The following is a 20188-nucleotide window of genomic DNA, read 5'->3' as shown; positions in this document are numbered from 1 at the left end:
ATGCAGAAATGATCTAGGTTATGAGTATGTAGTATGAGAAAATGGATTGGATTTTCCTCTATATCCTCATAACATCCTTCCAAAATATTTAAAAGCTAACTTTCAGAAAACAGAACTGTTTTAGGTGCTGGGTATGTGGCTCAGTGTAGACAGAGTACTTTTCTAGCATGCTCAGAGCTCTGGATTCAATCCCAGGTACCACAAAAACAAAAACAGTTTTCAAATGGTTCTTCTGCAGCATGTACAACTATTATAAATCTGGGCACAGTGGCACATGTCTGTAATCCCAGGGACTTGGGAGATTGAGGCAGAAGGATTGCAAGTTCAAAGCCAGCCTCAGCAACTTGGCAAGGTCCTAAGAAACTTAGCTAGCTGGTGTCTTAAAATTAAAAATAAAAAGGGCTGGGGGTGTAGCTTAGGGTTAAGTACCCTAGGGTTCAATCCTTTGTTAAAAAACAACAAAAACCTGATTAAAAAAAAAGGCCCATGGCTGGTAGGAGGGTTGCAGCATATCCCACCAGGGGCACCCTATACTTCTTAACTCTTCTCTCTTACTCTATTCTATTCTCTCTTCATATCTATTATCTCTGTTGGACTTCTTCTGAAGGAAGTCACTGATGATAAATGAAAAGGAATAAAAATTGCTTTGAAAAACTTTGGAGATGATAAGTTCCAAAGGGACAATAAATTCTATTGGATACTTGCTCAGGATAATCATAGATGTATGAACATTTTATGCAGTCACTATGTAGATGGTTCCTAATTTTTGAAAAGGCTCTAGGTTTTATTTATTATTTTTAATTAATACATTTTTTAGAGAAGTTTTAAGTTCACAGCAAAATGGAGTGGGAAGTACACATCCCTCTTGTTCCCACACATGCACCACCCCCTCTACCCCACCATCCCACTGCCCCTGGTACATTTGTTACCACTGATAAACCTACACCAACATTACTACCACCCAAGATCACAGTTTAGAGCACAAAAGGCTCTACTTCTGAAAAGTCCCTTTACATGATGGTCCTTTAGAAACCTGAGGACACCTTTTCCTATAAGATTAGCCTCATATTTTCAGAAGGCAGAGACCTTCTGCCTGACCCATAGCCTTCCACACCACCCTAAGCCAGGGTAAATAAGATACTAATAATGAAACAGACAATAATACTTCCATCACTAAACTATCCCAAGTAGACTTTTTTTAATCCCTAGAAAATTAAAGGCCAGTATAAGATTCAGTAGTGGATTATGTCTGAAGAAGCAAATAGTAAATTTTGATTTGAGGAATATCTTTGAAAATTATTTCTAATAGCATGAAAATTACATTTTTCTTTTCCCTTTTTTACTATATTTTTAAGAGTACTTAAAAATAACTTTTCCAAGGGCTGAAGTTATAGCTCAGTGGTAGAGTGCTTGCCTCACATGTATGAGGCACTGGGTTCCATCCTCAGCACCACATAAAAATAAATGAATAAAATAAAAGTATTGTGTCCATCTACAACTAAAAAAAAATTTTTTTTAAATAATAAAATAACTTTCCCAAAATCCTTACCATTTTTTCTCGGTGTATTATGCTTACATATTTTGGTTTCATCTAATATTTGTTCTCCATATTCAGTGATGATCTGAAATTTAAAGTTGAGAATTTAAAGATCTGAAAGATACTTTTCTTTAGACACTGCCATTGTGTCATTTCTTTTTCGACTTTTTCTTTTTTGGTACTGGGGACTGAACTCAGCTACATTCTCAGTCCTTCTTAAATTTTATTTTGAGACAGAATTTCACTAAGTTGCAGAGTATGGCCTCAAACTTAAGAGCCTCCTGCCTTCACCTCCTGAGTAGCTAGGATTACAGGTGTGTGCCACTGTGCCCAACCTGTTATTGTTATTTAATCATTAACATGCTTTAGCACAAGAATATTTAAAAGTAAAAAAAAAATGCCATTTATGAGTACATATAACAGTGGTTGAGTGCACAGATCAGTGGTAGAGCATGTGCTTAGCATACCCAAAGTCCTAGATTTGATTCCCCAGTACCAAAAAATATAAAATTAAAATTTAAAAAATTAAAGTACATATAATTAAGATAGACAAATACAGATAATTACACGTGTCTAGAAAAAGATCTGGAAGGATATGTAAACTATAACTGTGACTATTCTTTGGGAATAGCATTCTGGAAGGGAGAAGAAGAGGGAAAGAAAATCTTATATTTTTAATATACTTTTGAATTAATTGAATTTTTACAGGCAAGTAATTGTTTAAAAGATAACAAAACCATTTTACCATCCACTTGAAAACTGTTCAGTCAAGCAAACCATATCCTACCTCAGGGGGTAAGCACTTCTGAACCAGCCGAGCTAAACTGCCTCTGGAGAGCAGAGTGGTAGCTGATGGGCGCTGTGAGGGATTCCTTTTAAACATCTGCTTGACAAGGTATTGAAGCTCATAGGAATAATGAGATGGCAGTGGGCGGACGGACCCTTGACATATTTTGAGGATAAGACTTTTCCAACTGTTTGCCTGAAACTGAAAAGTAAAAACTGAACTTTAAAAGTAGATACAGGGAAGAAAATGGAAACTACCAGATGATTTGAATTCATATGCACATGAATTATTTTAGTTTGATAAATGGACCTGCTGTCTGGTCATTTTTTCTGTCTAGAGGTAGCCTTAAGATACAATTCTACAATATGATGATGGTTTAGAAGAATGGTAAACATGAAAAGGAAAAAAATTTCCCCACCTAGAGAAAGGTTTTCCTTGGGGGGCTGGGGTTGTGGCTCAGTGGTAGAGTGCTTGCCTAGCATGCACGAGGCACTGGGTTTGATCCTCAGCACCACATAAGTGTAAAATAACCAACAAAAACTAAGAAATAAATATTTAAAAAAAAAACAAAGAAAGGTTTTCCATCAGTGTCTGTTTTGGGTACTTTATTATAATAATCTGTAAGTTCTTGCACATACACATTTGTACTATATATGAAAATCAAAGCGATATAGACATATGTCTTTTTAAAAGTTAAATGCTACTAATGGACTTGATAATAAGAATAATATTACTTGCCCTATCCCTTCCCAGAAATCCCCTGGCTCACTTCATAGTGATAAGCACTTCAAACGTGTCCAGGTTTGTCTTTTTCCACTGCAAAATCCTTTTTACCATTCAAGTCATTAAAGCAGCTATCAGAGTTTGACAAGTCACAGAGTGGAATAGGAAATGACATACTAGAATAACATTTGAAAAGTTTTCAGGGATTGGGGGTGGTACAGTGCTCAACGAGCACGCCCAAGGTCCCGGGTTCCATCCCCGGCACCAAAAAAAGGTTTTCAATGTACATTATAATAAATATATTAGAGCTAACATTAGATATCAACTTTTGTAGCTTATGTAAAAACATTCTCCATTCTGCCTTGAAAGTGTTTTACAATAATAATAATAATAATAATAATAAAAACAAGTAAAGATGTGATAAAAGGTCTAAGAGTGTAGTTTAGTAGAGCGGTTGCCTAGCATGTGTGAGGCCTTGGGTTCAATCCCAGCACTGCAAAAAATAAACAAAAAACAAACACTAGTGCCCAAGAAATGTGCAGAGATTTTAATTCAATTAACCTGGACAGGGCACCAGCATTGTTATGGGTTCTTCAAGTTGTTCTCACTGTGCAGCCATCTTTGGAAATCATTTGTACTTAAGAAAGGTGGCCTCTGGGTAACAGTGCATGTCTTCAGTTTGATTTACTCTCATCTGGAGGTGCCGATGGGTTGTTTTCAGCCACTCACTCTCCCGAGCTCTATGTGCTCTCCAGTACATCTATAAAAAGTTTCAATCTGTGCCCCAAGACCAATTTGTTTCTGTTAAGACCTAATAGGGATCAACTCCATGCCTACTGTTGTATGTGATAAAATACTGCTGAACAAGTTATTTAATTTGTTATTAACTTCTTTTGTTGTTACATCACTACTTAAAATATTAGAAAACATACATATTAGGGCAAAGTCTATTCCCATTTTTTAGGAAGTGCTATGATAGGAGAAACCTAACTACAAAAAGATGAGTATTAAAATGGTACAGTAACTCTGGAAACAGCTTGGGGGTTCCTCAAAAAGCTAAACTTACAACAATCATATGACCTGCAATTCCACTTTTCAGTATATACCTCAAAAAATAGAATCTGGAATTTTGAATTCTAACAGACAACTGTTTACCCATTTCATTTCAGAGTTATTCACAATAGCCAAAAGGTATAAACAACCCATATGTCCATCAACAGAAGAGGAAAAAAACAGAAAAAAACAAAACATATACACATAATGGAATATTATTCAACCATAAAAAGGAGTGGAATTCTCACACATGCTACAACATGGAAGCTCCTTGAGAACATTATGCCAAGGGAAATAAAGCAGACACAAAAGGACAGATACTGTATAATTCCACTTACAGGAACTATCTAGAACAGGCACCTTCATAGAGACAGAAAGTAGAAGTTAATAAGAGCTGAGGGAGAAATGAGAGTTTGATTTAAAATGTACAGAGTTTCAGTTTTGCAAACAGTGATAACTGTACTATATTGTGAATATAATTAATGACACTGAATTGTAGGCTTAAAATGGTTAGAACTACAAATTTTATATAAGTTAAAAAAATAATAAAAAGAAGGAAAGAAGCTGGGCACCCTATTATGTGCTTCTAACCCCAGTGACTCAGGACAGAGAGTCAGGAAGATCACAAATTTGATGTCAGTCTCAGCAACTTAAGACCCTGTCTCAAAAAAAAAAAAAAGAAAAGAAAAGTGGGGGGTGGGGGGGTGCTACGGATGTAGCTCAGTGGTAAATGGTAAAGCATAAGCATCCCTGGGTTCCTCTTCCTCCTCAGTGGTAAAATGTCCCTTTGGGGATGGGGAAGAGAAGAAGAAGAGGAGGGGAAGGGGGATGGGAGGGAGGAGGAAAAAAGAAAAACTATATATAGAACTATAGAAAATAAACATTGACATTTTATTAGAATATAGTATAAAGGGACTCAAGGCAAAGATAATAACAAAGGCAACATGAAACTTTCCATAATGAATTCACCCTAGGGAAGCAAACTGTCTGCTGGAACTGGGCACATTACTTAGGACTTGGCTAGATACGACAGCAAGTGGCCATTTGTTTTGTACAGCATACTTACTGGATGCTTAAGGGTACAGAGTTCATACAGAATGCATCCCAAGGACCAGATGTCACTGGAAGCATAAAGAAACAACATAACAAGTGGGTTATGATATATATGAAAATATATACATTTTCTAATAACAAAAAATGAAAAATTCTCCTACTTTTAATAAGACTAAATATCACAAGTAATTCTTAGGTATTAAAACGATTAAGTATTTTGTTCCACTGCTTAGAAACTTTCTAAGAGTAACGCTCACAATAAAGCTCTCTGTTCCTCAAACCCATGCCTCTAAGTCAAAGTGATATGATACCACTGCAGCAGCATTTGGGAATTCAGGAGCAAGAGAGAATATCTGTGGACTCCAATTATCACATTTAGAAGGACCCTGAAGATATCTAGGGCAGCTTCCAGGAGACCACCCTGTGAGCAGCACCAGCCCACGAGGGCTTCTCCTGACAGGCAGCTCTCTTCCTCAGCACAGTGGGACAGCGCTAAAGGATCAAGTTCTTATTTATCAAAACCTGAAAATGTGTCTGCCGGGAACTCTCTCCACCCACAGACTTAACTGTGTTCCAAAATGAAGAGGAAAAGACTACTCATTCTCCCACAAAGTGGCTTGTCAGAATCAGAGGAGCCCTACAGTTAGCCCTTATACTGCTTCCTCACTCTAAGCATCTCAAGCTTCCTCCATCTCTCCTGCCAGCTAAATCCCCAATACCTCTATAATACTCTTTATTTTAACTAATTCTCTATCTACAGTTTCTCTCAACATTTTTTGGTAAATTGCAAATCCACAGAAAAGTTGCAGATGCCCACCTGCTGTAACCTGGGGTCCCCGAACATGAACAGTTGTCATGTTTAGGTCCAGCATTTCTTTCCTCTATTTATCTCAATCTCTTGAAAAAAGGTTGTAGATATCAGATACTTAAATACCAGAACATGTCTAAACATGTCTGTATGTATCGTGAAGAGCAAGGACACACCTCTCATATACATGGTGTTGTTTTCATGTCCAAGCCATTTAAACTTAAGTTAATGATATTATCTAAAATTTAGCCCATACTCACATTTTCCCGATTGTCCCCAAAAAACCCCTTGAGAGCTGTTTTGTTCCCAATTCAGTAAACTTCTACTCATTTTTTTTTCCCCCTGTGGTGCTGGGGATCAAACAGAGGCCTTACACCTGTTATGCAAAGGTTCTACTATTAAGCTGCTTTTTAGTTTTAAAAAACCAATATATTCCATGCATCTGCTTTCAAGTAGCACCAGACTCTGGCATCATTTGCAGGCTATAAAACCTGTGACCATATGGTCACCCTTCCCCCAAATAAGTACACCACTTACCTTTTATTGTTATAAGGCAGGTTTTCCCAAATTTCTGGAGGCACATAATAAGGTGTTCCCACATATGTACAAGCAAATGCCATGGGACTAAAACAATAAACAGGCAAAGAATGATTAAAGAACATTCCTGAAAATGGATGTTTTTATTATTGCTACTATAACACAAGAGAGACCTACTTGGAGAGAAGACGTGCAGATCCAAAATCACCCAATTTCACTTTTCCATTTTGGGTGAGGAAGACATTCTGCATTGAAAAAGAAGAACTTAGATTATGTCTCCCGTCATTCAAACATAGGGCAGAGTTCTTCAGAGAAGCTATCTTTCAAAGCCTATTGCTGATGGAGATTAAAGGTAGAAATGCTGACAGCTAAGTCTTCCTGAGTCCCCCAAGTGGACTAAAGTGGAATCCTTCTTGATAGCTTAAATATTCTAACCACAAAAAAAGCAAATGAGGTTATGGATATGTTAATAAACTTGGTTTAATCACGTCACAATGTTTACACATATCAAAACATCATGTTGCACACTATAAATACATATAATTTTATTTGTCAATTTTACCCTAATAAAGCTGGGGGAAATTTTAAATTAAAAAATTAAATATAAGTAAATAAATATTAGGCTGACAAATATTTCTAAACTAAATATGTCTTAAAAGAAAATGAATGATAGAAAAAAGATAATGAAATAGGGGTTTTTTTATTTGTTTTCAAATCTAGAAATGGATTCTACTCACCTTGGACTTGATATCTCTGTGTAGCACACGTTTCTTGTGAATATGGTTTACTCCAAGGCACATTTGTGTAAACCAATTAAGTATCTGTAAGAAAAAAAGTATGCAACCTCTGCAAAAATGTAATAACTGGTTCATGTTAACCCCAAATTCCAAGAATCACCTCTAGGCCTTTCTTGACCAGAATTTTACATGTGAGTACAGAACTCATGAAAATTACTTGGGTCAACTACATTTCAGTATTACCTAGAGAAATTCAGAAAAGCTGAGATTCCCATCTTTCATCACCTTACATATGATCCAAATAGCTATTTTAATGAAACTTCTACCATATTTTTCTCTCATTTAATCAGATAAAAGTATTTCTTAAATGTATATCTAAATATATAGTTCATCATTAAGAAATGAATGTGTTGGTTGGGAGTATAGCTCAGTGGTACAACACTTGCCTAGAATGTGCAAGGTGCCAGCTCAATTCCCAATTCCACACACACACACACAAACAAACAAACAAACATATACACATGCACATACACACTATAGTTTTTCTAGTATAATCATTATTTATGTTGGATTTTCATTTGCTTTTTCAGGATATTAATATGATGACATTAAATAATTTCATTATGTTACAAACAATTCATTGAGATCAACATTTTCTGCTTATAAATCCCAGTCCCAGAATTTCCAAGTGCTTTGGAGGCCTATGATTAAATGTCAAACTAATTTTTATTTTCTTTTTGCTATAGAGATTCATCCACTCAAAGCCATGGTTGACCTCCTTTCATGGAACCCATGTTAATAGGAACCTATATTAATAATATAACTTTTAAATGAAGAATATTTATATACTTTCAATGGTTATAATCTAAATAAAACTAAGTCCCATTGAAGCTATTTACTTAAATATGTTCCTTAACCAATTCGTTACAAATTGGTTAGAACATAATAACCCAAAGTATATTGTCTTGGCATGATGAATGCTTTGAACCAAAGAAAGGGGTTCAGAAAACAAAATCTTTCTGGTCTTCTCCTGCCCTTATTTCTCTGGTTCCCCTTTTCCCTCCAAGACAGCCACAGAAACCAAAATTCCTCCTCCCCCAAACCAGCCATAAAACCTAGAAATATTATTCTAATCTTTTCCCATATGTAAAAGCTGCTCATAAAGAAATTCTCTGACCTACCTTGTCTGAAAGTAGATTAAACACCCTCATTCTAGAAGGGTTCCTGTCCTACACCTGGAAGGAAGGAATACCATAGCGAGAGGCCAAGAAAAACCAGACAGACAGGCCTAAAGGGAATAGACTATTATTTGATAGTTATGTAATAGAAATAGTCTATTACCATCAATTTAGTTATACCCTTTTGTCCAATCACATTTCTACATGGCTGTCCATGCTTCATTGAATCTAAGCATAAAAATGAAGAGTGTACTCTGGGTGTTTGGGTCTTCATTTTAGAAGGCTCCAGTTGAAAAACCAGCCTCTACCTCAGAGCAAAGCCTGTCCAAGGAAGGGACATGACCTTTGTCCTTGGAAAAACCCACAGAGCACTCCTAGGCACATTCCCACCCTGCTAAGTGGTTTATCTACAAATAACAGGAGAGATCTGCTGTGCCAGGTGTCCCTGACCCAGTCAGGCTAGGTGGGGATCCATAGCAGCCCCCTAGCAGCCACCAATCAGCATGAGACAGGGAAATACCTGGGATGCCAGATGACCCTCCCAGTAGTTTATGGTGGTTGATAACGTGTTGGGAAACCATGTAGTTCAGCATGAACACCCCTCTTGGCTTAAAACAATCAGTTCAAATGAATACCCATTTTGTACTGACCAATCACCCTTACCCAACTTGTTCCAGCCAGGGAATGTGCTAATCATGTTTTAGAGTTGTTATTTGATTTTCCCGCAGTGTGTGATGATTTGCTAAGAGATGTTATGATGTATGTGGGGGTCCCTGCCTTCTCCAAAGAATGTATAAAACTGCTGCAAACCCAGGGCTCGGGGCCTCTCAGCATCACCAGTTGCTGTGTGTGCGCGGAGGACAGAGCTAGCTCGCAATAAACACCTCTTTGCTGTTTACATCGATCTTGGGTCTCTGGTGGTCTTTTGGGGGTTCCGAATTCGAGCATAACACAGTGTTATATAAAACCTTGATTAAGTAAAAATTTGTTATACTTTTATCTTGTCTCTTGTTATGAAGGTGCCAGCCTTGACCCTCTTGTTGGTTGAGGAAAGGGATCACATCCTTCCATCCCTACATAAGCAACTTTCCATTAAAAAAGCAGCAGGTTGTAGACTTAAGGGAATATGTTGAGCATTAGGAGGAAAAGGACTGAGAATAGAATCTCCCAAGAAACAGAAATGGTAGACTTCATTCTTCTAATGATCTAGTAATATGAGATAAATCTATTATGCCTTCTAAAATTTCAGAACAATAAAGATCAAGATTTGTAAGTATCAAGTACAAAGAACAATAGGTAATGCAATTCTGAAATTTCTCCTAAATATATGAAATTTTTATCCATACTTTGTAACCCATATTGATTTTACTTCTTAAAAACATTTCAGGCGGCCACATCCTGAGGACACTAAACAATAACACTGATAGAGAAATAAGTTATTTCTAACTAATGCAGGGCAGGCAGGTAATCGCAGATATCAATACTTTCATTTTAATTCATGAGAAAAGTTGCTTCCAAACTATGAGGGTAACTATGTAAGTCAATCTCTTACCATGTCTTCAGGAAATAACTTTCCTCTCTGCTGTTTAATCTTCTGCATTAGATCTCCTCCATCACAATATTCCATCACAATATGCAGATGTCCTTCAGCTAAAACAAATATAAGACTCTTTAGGAAAGCCATAGTGGCTACAGATCAAATTTAGAAATGAACGTATTTAGAGGAATTCATACTTACCCTCAAAGGATTCTTTAAAGGCGACAATATTGGGGTGTTTCATTTTGGCTAAGAGAACAGCCTCTTTCCTAGAATTCTGTGTATCAGAGAGAGACTGGGAAAATATTTTAAATAAACATAAATTTAATACTAAATTTTAAAATAGCTTTACACTAACATTTAGCATAGTTTGCATGATACTCCAAAGCTACGTGCAATTTTGTAAAACTGCACTTTTACTCAAATTTATTGAACTCCAAAGAAAATATGTGGTGATTTGCTACTGGCTATTTTGCATGCTTGAGCTGACCCTTCACTGTATAATGTTCTTTTTTTTTTTTTTTCATTTTATTCCTTACACATATAGAATGTTACTAGTTTTAATATCTGTCTAAGCATCACCTGACTTGGAGAGTCAGTCAAATAGCGTAACTTTAAAAAGAAAACTGGAGAGCTTACATTTTGACTGTCAGCATCTCTTTATCAGTCCCCTGGCCCATAAAAAAGAATGTTCTGATGGACTACTGAAACAGAATGAATTCCGGGGTGGGTGGGGGCCTTCTGAAATTAAAAACAATTTCTTCATGCTGAAATTGGGAAGCTGAAGGGTTGTAATCTCCCACCCTACTGAGCAGCAAGCAAGCAGAGGCTAACTAAATCTGCATATTTATATTTCCTGCCTTCTGTCCCATTTTACACGCCCTCACTAGCCAATTAAACCAAAGTAAGTTTACCACCTGGTTTTTGTTTCTCTCAATTGGAACTTCTTCAGGGAGGCCCTTAGGAGAAGCAAAATAGCTGTTTCTCCAACAGTTTCATCAAACTGCATAAAGTCCACTTTTCCTTTTTCCATCCTTTGCCTTTCTTAGGTGGGACGGCGGCTGAATCTAGCCAGCAGGGAACCAAGCAGGATGGACAAAGCTGACATACAAAATAGGTTTCCAAGACTATTTATCACTAACTATGCTATGAAATTGTGAATAATTTATAATCAAGTAACTGCCAAAGAGGCTAGGAATGTAGCTCAGTGGGAAAGAACTTGCCTATCAAGTGTGAAGCCCTGGGTTCCATTCCTCGTACCACAAAAAAAGGGGGTAAAAAGGAAATTACTATTCAGGGTTTCTTAGCACCGTGGGTTCTCAGACCAGCAGCATAAGCACCAACTGGAGACATGTTAAAAATGCAAATTCACAGGCCCACTCAGGTCCACTGAACCAGAAACTTGGTGGTGGAGCACAGTAATCTGTTTTATTAAACCCTCCAGATGATTATGATCCCCATCCAAATTAACAATCCAAAATACCATGGAAAGTTCTTCTAACGTTTGAAGAACTTTGTTAAAATGTTTTTTTATTTTGTAGTGCTGGGCATTATTGAACCCTGGGCCTTGAGCTTGCTTGGCAAGTGTTCTATTGCTCAGTTACAGCCCCAAACCTTAAAATATATCTTTTAAAAAATTGATCAAAATATTATTAAGAATCCTTTATAGCATGGATTACTTCTCAGGACAACTATGACACATGGTAATAAACGATCTACAGAAAAACAAGACCTAAAAACTGATGCACAGAATAGGTTCCGTGATAATGGAAGGTTTGCATTTTAAGTCTTTGTTCTTTATTGTATTTTTTTAATGTCCTCTTTCATTAGTATTGCACATGAGTTGCTTTGGGCAAAGATTTCCTACACTGCTAGGTATATGAAATTGGAAATTATTACCAACTAATTTATTGAGATAAAATAAATGGTACACATTGACTATTTCTCTCCCTTTTTAATTATACTAGCCTCCTAAGAACCACATAAAATATATCAAGCCCTTTAAAGCTAATGAATAAACTGATTATATATTTTGTAGGAAGGAGAAATCCCATGTTAAATTTTAATAGCTTATTCTCTTATATAAATTGCATGTTCACTTTCAACGTGAGCTATTTTCTTTAGCAGTAACCTTAGGAAGCCTTATTTCCTTAATGGCAAACAACTGATTGCTGCTTTTCTGCTGAACCAAAAGAGCTCTGCCAAAGGAGCCCTCCCCGATCACTTTCAGTACAGTGTAGTCATCCATGCTGGGCATCACAGCTGGGCTCCACTCATGCGGTCACCATGGACTCTTCCAAACTGTATTCAAAAACAGAAACATTTGAGAATTTACTGAATTCATTCAAAGTTGTTCTAATTACTGTGATAAGCCAACAGCAACATCTTCCTTTTGAAGGGTATCAAGCATGGGACCCCAAAATATTCTATTTTGGCATAAAAATTGTTTTGAACTGAAAACAATTTGCTCTTTTCCCTTCCTGCTTTTGTCTAAATATAAATCGTATATTTCCCTATGTAAAAGCAACAAATTTCCATTTGTAAATGTATACATAAATATATGTATACATAATAAAATATATGTAAAATATACTAAGTCCTTATAAAGCTGATGTATAAACTGATTAACTATTTTGCAGGAAGAAGAATTTCCATGTTAAATCTCAATAGCTTATTCTCTTATGTAAATTACATGTTCACTTTCAGTGTGACTTTCTTTCATTAGCAGTAACCTTAGGAAGCCTTATTTTCTTAATGGCAAACATCTTAATGGCAAAATACATATACATTTTTTTTTAACAGTACTGGGAATTGAACCCAGAGGCACTATACCACTAAGCTACATTCCCAGTCCTTTTTTTATTTTAAGACAGGGTCTCACCAAGTTGCTGAGAGTCTTGCTAAATTGCCCAGGCTGGATTCTAACTTGTGATCTTCCTGCCTCAGCCTCCTGAGAAATTGCCAATTTGATTCTGCATAACATACCTTACTAAATAAGCCTTATCTTCCATTAGCTTCCCCATAAATTTACCCAAGATCCCCTCTTCCTTTGTCTGGTTACTTCTCCATAATTTATAGATCTTTGTTAATGGTAAATGAGGTCCTAGGTCTAACATTTTACATTTTACATTTATGCATATGTACCAAACCTTTTCCCTTCTTGATCTTTTGTCAGTTTAATTTTAAGGACCCCTAAGAAGAAAGAGAAAAAAAAAAAGTTTTTTCCTACCCTACACTATTCATTCAACAGATCTTCTCTGAGTGAAGAGTTACAATCCTCCATTAGTCCTCAGCAAATATCTCTTGGTCTCTGCCATCATACATACCCTATACAAAGGTGACCACAAACTTCAGCAAATGCAGAGGGGTGAATCTTACAGAAAGAGCTAGCTGGCCTGCAGTAGAAATATCCAGGGAGTTAGGAATCCTAAGTTTATTTAAGCAGAAGCCTGAAAGATGATTGGAAGTGGGCTAAGCAAAGAGGAGAGAAAGAGTGATCAAGGCAGGGGAAATGGAATATTTAAGGGTAAAAGAGATTGTGTTCAGTTCAAGGAGTTGAAAGGAGAGTTAGACTGACGAGGTAGACAGGGATTTATTGGAAGACTACTGTAAGCCATAATTCAGGTTATTGGACTTTATCCTCAGGGTCATTAATGAGCTGTCTCTGAAGAGCCTGAACCAAGAGAACAATATAACCATCATATCTGCATATTAGAAAAATCACTTTAAAGCTGCTTAGTGACTGGACCAGAGGGTGGAGGCACTGGAGGTCCAGATCAGAGATGCAGACCAGTTAAAAAGCGCTACAATAGAAAAGACTGCCGCAGTCTGGCTGGGCACAAAATAACGGAGCCAGCACGTGGCACTTGTGAGTTCAAAATAGGAACTCCTTTATTATCTGAACTCCCGAGAACGCCACCCACAGGGCCCTTCCAGGAACACCACACACCGGAAATCCCTCCTCTGGCACATCCCCAACCAATTCGAACTCTCCAGGAGTCCCCAGGAGAACTCCAAAGTAGCAGGCCCAGGCGGAAAGCAGGGATCTAATATACAATTGAATACACAGCTTAACATAACCATCATCATCTCAATGGCTCGCTGGCCTCACCTCTCAACCACTCCCTTCTGGCACAAATGCCATGTGTCATTGTCATTCGGACTCTGTGGCTCTCAGCAAAAGGCAGGTAAATGATAATGAAATGCAGCAGGGTGGTGGAAAGGGAACAATAGAAGAAAAAGAGTAATTGATGCACTCTTTGGTGAAGGATTATGGGGGGACAAATAGGGAGATGGTGAGATAGGAATTTGGGGCACAGAGACCACTGGGGCTCAAAAGGGAAACACCCATGAATTGTTGGAAGGCAAAACAAACAACCTGAAAAAGCCTAGCCTGCATCCTGCCTGCAGCCCATTGACTGGTTAACCACAAGGTTTCTGGTGGAACTAAGCAGCAGAATTAAAACATGTAAGGGCACTGTGCAAGCATGAGGAAAACAGTGGGGAATTCTGTTACCCAGCGGATTCCACCTCCAGCTCAGCCCTTTAGTTACTCTGTAAGTATTAGAACCCCAAACTAAAGATAGGACTTGAGATCTACCTGCACCTCTTCCTTGAGTGTGTGCTCTTTGCTTCCTCATAAAAGTTCTCCCTTCTCATTCTACAATCTGACTCGTCCTTAAATTCTTTTCTGCAGTGAAGTTTTGGACAGGGAAGCAGAAAACTCCTAAGAGCCCCATAGTGACAGAAGCAAGGTTGGCTCCCAGATTTCTGTATGAATGGTGCTACCATTCCTAGAGAAAGTTAAGGCACTAAGGTTGTGTGTGTGGTTTTTTGTTTGTTTGATTTCTCTGGGGGTGCGAATGTGGCAGGAGTGGGGCAAAACATGGGAGTTCCATTTGGTATGTTTAGCTGGAAGGTGTCTAGGACTCAAAAGAGATGTTAAACATACAGTTTAATGTTTCCTTCTAGAAGCAGCTTGGATTTCTAATATACTTTGCGGGTTCATAGACAGTCCTGACTAAATGCCAATTATTATTATTATTATTAAAACCTTGGGGAGGGCCACGGATGTAGCTTTGTCTAGGATGTAGAGCTTTTGTCTAGCATGTTAGAAGACCTGGGTTTGGACCCAAGCAACATGGATGGGGTAGTGAGCTGGTGACCTTAGGGAGGGAATACACTTAAGAAGATGATGTGCTTCCCCCCCACCCACTATAGTAGAAGACACTGGAATAAATTTACTTGATTCTTTTCAAAAACCAAACTTGCTGACTTGTTAATATTTTCTAAATCACACCACAGCTGAGTAGTAGCACACAAGGTGACTCATGCCTATAATTCTAGACACTTGGGGGACTGAGGTAGGAGGATTGTGAGTTCAAGGCCAGCCTTGTCAACTTAGCAAGATCCTGTCTGAAAATAAAAAATAAAAAGGGATGAGAACTTAGTTCAGTTGTACAGCACCCCTGGGCTCAATCCTCAAGTAGCAAAAAATAAAAAAGAGGAAGAAAGAAAAATAGCACAACAAAAAAATTCTAAGGAACAAAGAGCATGAAAAGGTAAAACAAAAACCACAAATCAAAACCTGTAACATACTGACATGTAAACCTTTCAGTTTGTATTCCTGTTTTACCATACAGGAAACCCCTGAAATAACTTCTCCATATAATCAAATTAGATGCCTTGTCTTAAAAAACAATTCTTAACAAGAAGAGGTTTTTGAGTGTATTTAGGCACATAAAAGGAACAAATGCTTTACCACTATTCTAAGTGGTTTCTGGTATTTAACAATGAAGCCAAGTTTTCCCGTGTGTCTGTTTTTTTTTTTTTCTAGGGATTTAATTCTATGCAAATAAAACAAGTAAACAAGTATAGCCAGACTTTTCTTAGATGACAGTCACATTTTCCCCTAACAGTATTAACACCCATAAGACAGGCCCGAATATATTCTGAATGTGGCAAAAGTAAATGGGTTCCTTCTCAAGGCTACAACAATAGATTCATTTTTCAAACAGCTATTAAAAAGAGACTTGCAAATGCCCAGAAGTGGGATCTCGGGTAAGACGGCTAAGTTCTGCAGGTGTGCGCGCCACCTTACCTAGAAGGCTAGCCACCGGGTTCACCCACTACCAAATCCTTTCTGCTTAAAAACCTGCTTGGCCCAGCTGGACACCCAGCCCCCGCCCAGGTCCAGGACCTGGCACCTACTCCCTCCACCTGCGCCGCACCTGCGCGGGCCAGGGGAGCGCGGCTGCAGGTTTGAGGACGGGCGCGAGTGGAGAGCGGCGGGACCCAGGAGCCGGAGCGTCCGGGGCGCCACTCGACCTCACCCGCCTGCGCGCGGTCCTGCTCCGTAGCCTCTGGGCCCGCTGTCCCCCGGCGCTCTTTTTGCCCGAGGCAGTCCCACTAAGGCCTGGACCCCTTCCTCACCCGCCTCCCAGGCGACCCGAGTCGGTTCCTCCGCCCAGGCAACTGGCCCGCTTCCGCCGGGAGGGGCGGGGCGGGCTGGGCAGGGCGTCTCTTAGGTTGTTGGCCAAAGAAAACCGCCTGGTTGTGGCGGGAGGCGCAATTTTCAGAGTAGCTTAGACCTATGAAGAGCACATTTTAAAGCTGTTGTTCCACATTGCTCTAGAATGATGCTAACTAAGGAAAAATGTTCCCCCAATAACATGAGTTCTGCCTCCAGTTTATGTGGACAGCCCATATTGTTATGGGCTGATTTGAAGGTTAGGTCAGACGGACCCCATTTTTCTCCAATGCCTCGCCCTGCATGGAATTGGCCCCTCTACCTGAAAACATCCTCACCCTCATGCACCCAATCCAGAGCTTCTGCAATTTATAGAACAGACGTTAGCCTGCTTCTTGAGCATGTACTTAAATATGTAAATATGAAATATGTAAATATATGCTGTATGTATATATGTGACTGAATGACCAATGTGATTCTGCAACCTGTACAAATCAGAAAAATGAGGAATTATACCCCATTTGATTCAAATGTATGAATTGTCAAGATCATTGTACTGTCATATGTAACTAATGCAATTTTTTAAAGAATCTGAGAAAAGTTGTTTTTTTCTACCTTGTGAAAATATTCTATGACTATATTAGCTTCCTAGCCCCCTATTCCTTCAGGGTCTTTTTGGCTTTTAAGCAGGCTCCCCCATGAATGCTTTGTCACAGTGGCAGAACTGTCTGCTTTCTGCAGACTTGGAGTTTTATTTGGGATTTAGGAATCATGCCTTAACAATATGACAGCACTCATTTCTGGCATTTACTAGTTGTGTGATCTTGAGCAAATGTGGAAGGCAGAATAATGTCCCCGGCTGCCACCCATCAGGATGTTCACATACTACTCTCTGAAATCTTTGTATTTATTCCATTATATAGCAAAGGGGAATTAAGATTGCAGCTGGAACTAAGGTTTGTGGAAGAAATGAAAATCATGACAAAGCAAATTAAGTACCTCCAAAATATTAGGCCACAGAGGACATGAGTGACGAGCTTTCAGTCACATTTCTCTCAGAGAACTTTTAATCCTGTGTGTGTAAACATACATCTTTTTCCCAGCATATACTGAAGCCTGGCCCCCCCAAGTGAAAACTTGCTACATCCTGTAGTTTACAAACTGAGACCAAGCTACATTATAACATAACTCTCCAATCCTATAGCCACCAGGGACTTCTTTCTACTAACTCCCTTCCTTTCCCAAGTATTTTTTTGTAAATCATTCCACTCTCCCTTTCTGAGGACTGCCTTATATACACTTTTAAAGTTATCTAATCCATTTCTTACAAGACAGTTTGCTACCCTGCCTGTTCCAAATTCTTTATTTTACAGTAGAATGCATTTTGACATATTATACACAAATGGAGCGTATCTCCTCATTCCTCTGTGTATGTGGTCTTTTGTTTGATTTCTCTGGGGGTGAGAATGTTGCAGGATCATATATGTATATTGGGTAATAATGACTGTCTCATTCTACCATAGATCAGCACCATCCAAAGTGACTTTACATGTGTAGTTATTGAGCACTTTAAAAGGTGCCTAGTTTGACTAGAAATGTGCAATTAAATGTAAAATACAAGTCATTTCAAAGACCTCATATGCACATACAAAAAATTTAAAAATGTAAAATTTTTACATTGATTACATCCTGAAGTGATATTTTGGATATATTGAGTTTAGCAAAATGTACTGTATTAATTGTACCAATGACCTTTAATTTTTCGAACCGTAGCTACTACAGTATTTGGAAGTACATACATGGCTTGCAATACATTTGTTTCTAGTACTAGTCTGAATGGTCACAATGGGTAAAAGGGAGCACTTGAAAGACTAGAGGTCTAAAGTATAACAGAGCAAGAGAGAAAAAAAAACTAGTGGGAGAGTAGTGAAGAGGAAGAGACCCAGAGTGTTAAGACTTCTGAAAACAATAGTTCTTGGCATTATCAAAGTTCATTTTTCCCTATCAGTTGCTGAAGTAGGGGCAAAGTTCAGTAGACTGAGAATGAGGAAATGTCTGAGAAGTTATTAGGTAGCATTAACAAGGAAAGAGCATAAATAATAATCAAGTTCAAGGTTTCTCCATCTCAGCATGTCAACATCTGGGACTGCCTAATTCTTTTTAATTGTTGATAGACGTTTATTTAATTTATTTTATATGCGGTACTGAGAATCGAACCCAGTGCCTCACACATGCCAGGCAAGTGTGCTACCACTTAGCCACAGCCCCAGACCCCTGGATAATTCTTTATTGGGGCAGGTGTGTATGTGTTTGTGTGTCTTTAATCCTTAGAAGCCAACAGTACCCACTACCCCCAGTCTTGGCAACTATAAAGGTCTCCAGACTGAAAATGTCCAGGGAAAAGGTTAGAGTGGTACAAACTACCGATGGTTGAAAGCCATCATCTAGCTGTATACTCTGAACTTCAAAAGATGAAGTTGGGGGCTGGGAATGTAGCTGAGTCATATAGTGGTCCTGTACAATGTACAGTACTTAGCTTGAGTGAGGCACTTCAATTCCTAGCTCCCCACATACATGAAAAAACTTACAATGTATTTCAAAGGCAAAGTTTAAATTAATTCACTGTGGTTAAATGACACATCATAAAAAAATATATTTTTTTTTTCATGGTGCTGGGGAACTTAAGTCCTTAGTTATACCAAGTTATGGGCTCTTCCACTGAGGCATACCTCCATCCCTCATAAAATACTTGTTGAAATAAATTTCATTGGGATTGGGGCTGAGAGTAGGTTAGGTCCTGGGTTCAATCCTCAGTGTACACACACACACACACACACACACACACACACACACACACACAAGAACATTATTATACAGGTACTTTTATTGTATACATATTAGATACACACAAGAATGAAAATCCTACTCTCTAGAACATAAGACAATACATAAAACAAAGATATTACATAAACGGCATGAACATTAGACCAAGTATGTGATCTTCACATTCATATTACATATGTAGTTCAACTGTTCTTTGATAGTTCACTTATTTGAAACTATAGACTGATATAGAATATATGACACTTAAGTATTAGTTCAAGGCCTTAGAAAACAAGTTTATTGGTGGTATTTATATATGAGGAAAAGAAAACTGTTCACGGTATGTAACTAGCATGTCTCAGGGGACATGATTTAAGAAAGCAAGTGTAAGTATTATTTCAGAAATGCTACCTACATTGGAATGACACTTCTTAAATATACATTCCTTTCTGAACTCCATTCTAATATAATTTATAAACTCTCAAATGAAGCTATGGAGGTTAAAATTTAAACATAATCCAGCTATAGAAGATTGGGACTTTTTTTTTTTTTTTTTTTTTTTGGTGCTATGGATTGAACTCAGGGGCTTCAGGCATTCTAAGCACACACTATACCATTGAGCTCTATTCCCAGTCCCAATATTTTACTTTCATACTAATTAAATAAAGGCAAAAATATTGTCAGTATTCTGTTTAAAGGCAGGGAGGTATATCATAAAGTTTTAAAACATGTCAACATTAAAAATATACTTTTATCTAGAACACCTAATTTCCTGATGATGCATCATTACTGTACTTATATTTAGTAAAGTGAACAAGCTACCATTATGACAAACCCTATTTATATTTAAGGAACACAATAAATTGACTAAATACCTATGTTAAAGAAAAACTCAGTCTGTTGTGATTGACAAGGCAGGATGCACAGAAGGACAACTCCCATAAGA

At 38.0% G+C, this 20188-nt stretch overlaps 1 protein-coding gene across 2 annotated transcripts in view; it reads right to left on the bottom strand.

Moving 5' to 3' along the window:
* Nucleotides 1–16450, bottom strand: part of Nek3 (NIMA related kinase 3) — a 28537-nt gene extending 12087 nt beyond the window's left edge. The window contains exons 1-10 of one of the 2 annotated variants that reach the window (XM_077792429.1): nucleotides 16383–16450; nucleotides 12082–12251; nucleotides 10152–10245; nucleotides 9966–10063; nucleotides 7236–7319; nucleotides 6676–6743; nucleotides 6499–6585; nucleotides 5167–5221; nucleotides 2325–2525; nucleotides 1550–1622 (exon numbers count right to left, since the gene is read on the bottom strand). In XM_077792429.1, the coding sequence (XP_077648555.1) occupies nucleotides 1550–1622; nucleotides 2325–2525; nucleotides 5167–5221; nucleotides 6499–6585; nucleotides 6676–6743; nucleotides 7236–7319; nucleotides 9966–10063; nucleotides 10152–10245; nucleotides 12082–12207 (886 nt within the window). In that variant the 5' untranslated portion in view covers nucleotides 12208–12251; nucleotides 16383–16450. Of the gene's footprint in view, nucleotides 1–1549; nucleotides 1623–2324; nucleotides 2526–5166; nucleotides 5222–6498; nucleotides 6586–6675; nucleotides 6744–7235; nucleotides 7320–9965; nucleotides 10064–10151; nucleotides 10246–12081; nucleotides 12252–16282 lie in introns of both variants that reach the window. The other variant, XM_077792436.1, reaches the window with a different exon arrangement.
* Between the last annotated feature and the right edge of the window lie 3738 nt (nucleotides 16451–20188).

This window comes from Urocitellus parryii, chromosome 2, assembly GCF_045843805.1.
Source record: "Urocitellus parryii isolate mUroPar1 chromosome 2, mUroPar1.hap1, whole genome shotgun sequence".
In the NCBI taxonomy this organism is placed as follows: domain Eukaryota; kingdom Metazoa; phylum Chordata; class Mammalia; order Rodentia; family Sciuridae; genus Urocitellus; species Urocitellus parryii.
Note: the sequence above shows the minus strand (reverse complement) of the source record. Positions and strands in the feature narration are given on the sequence as shown.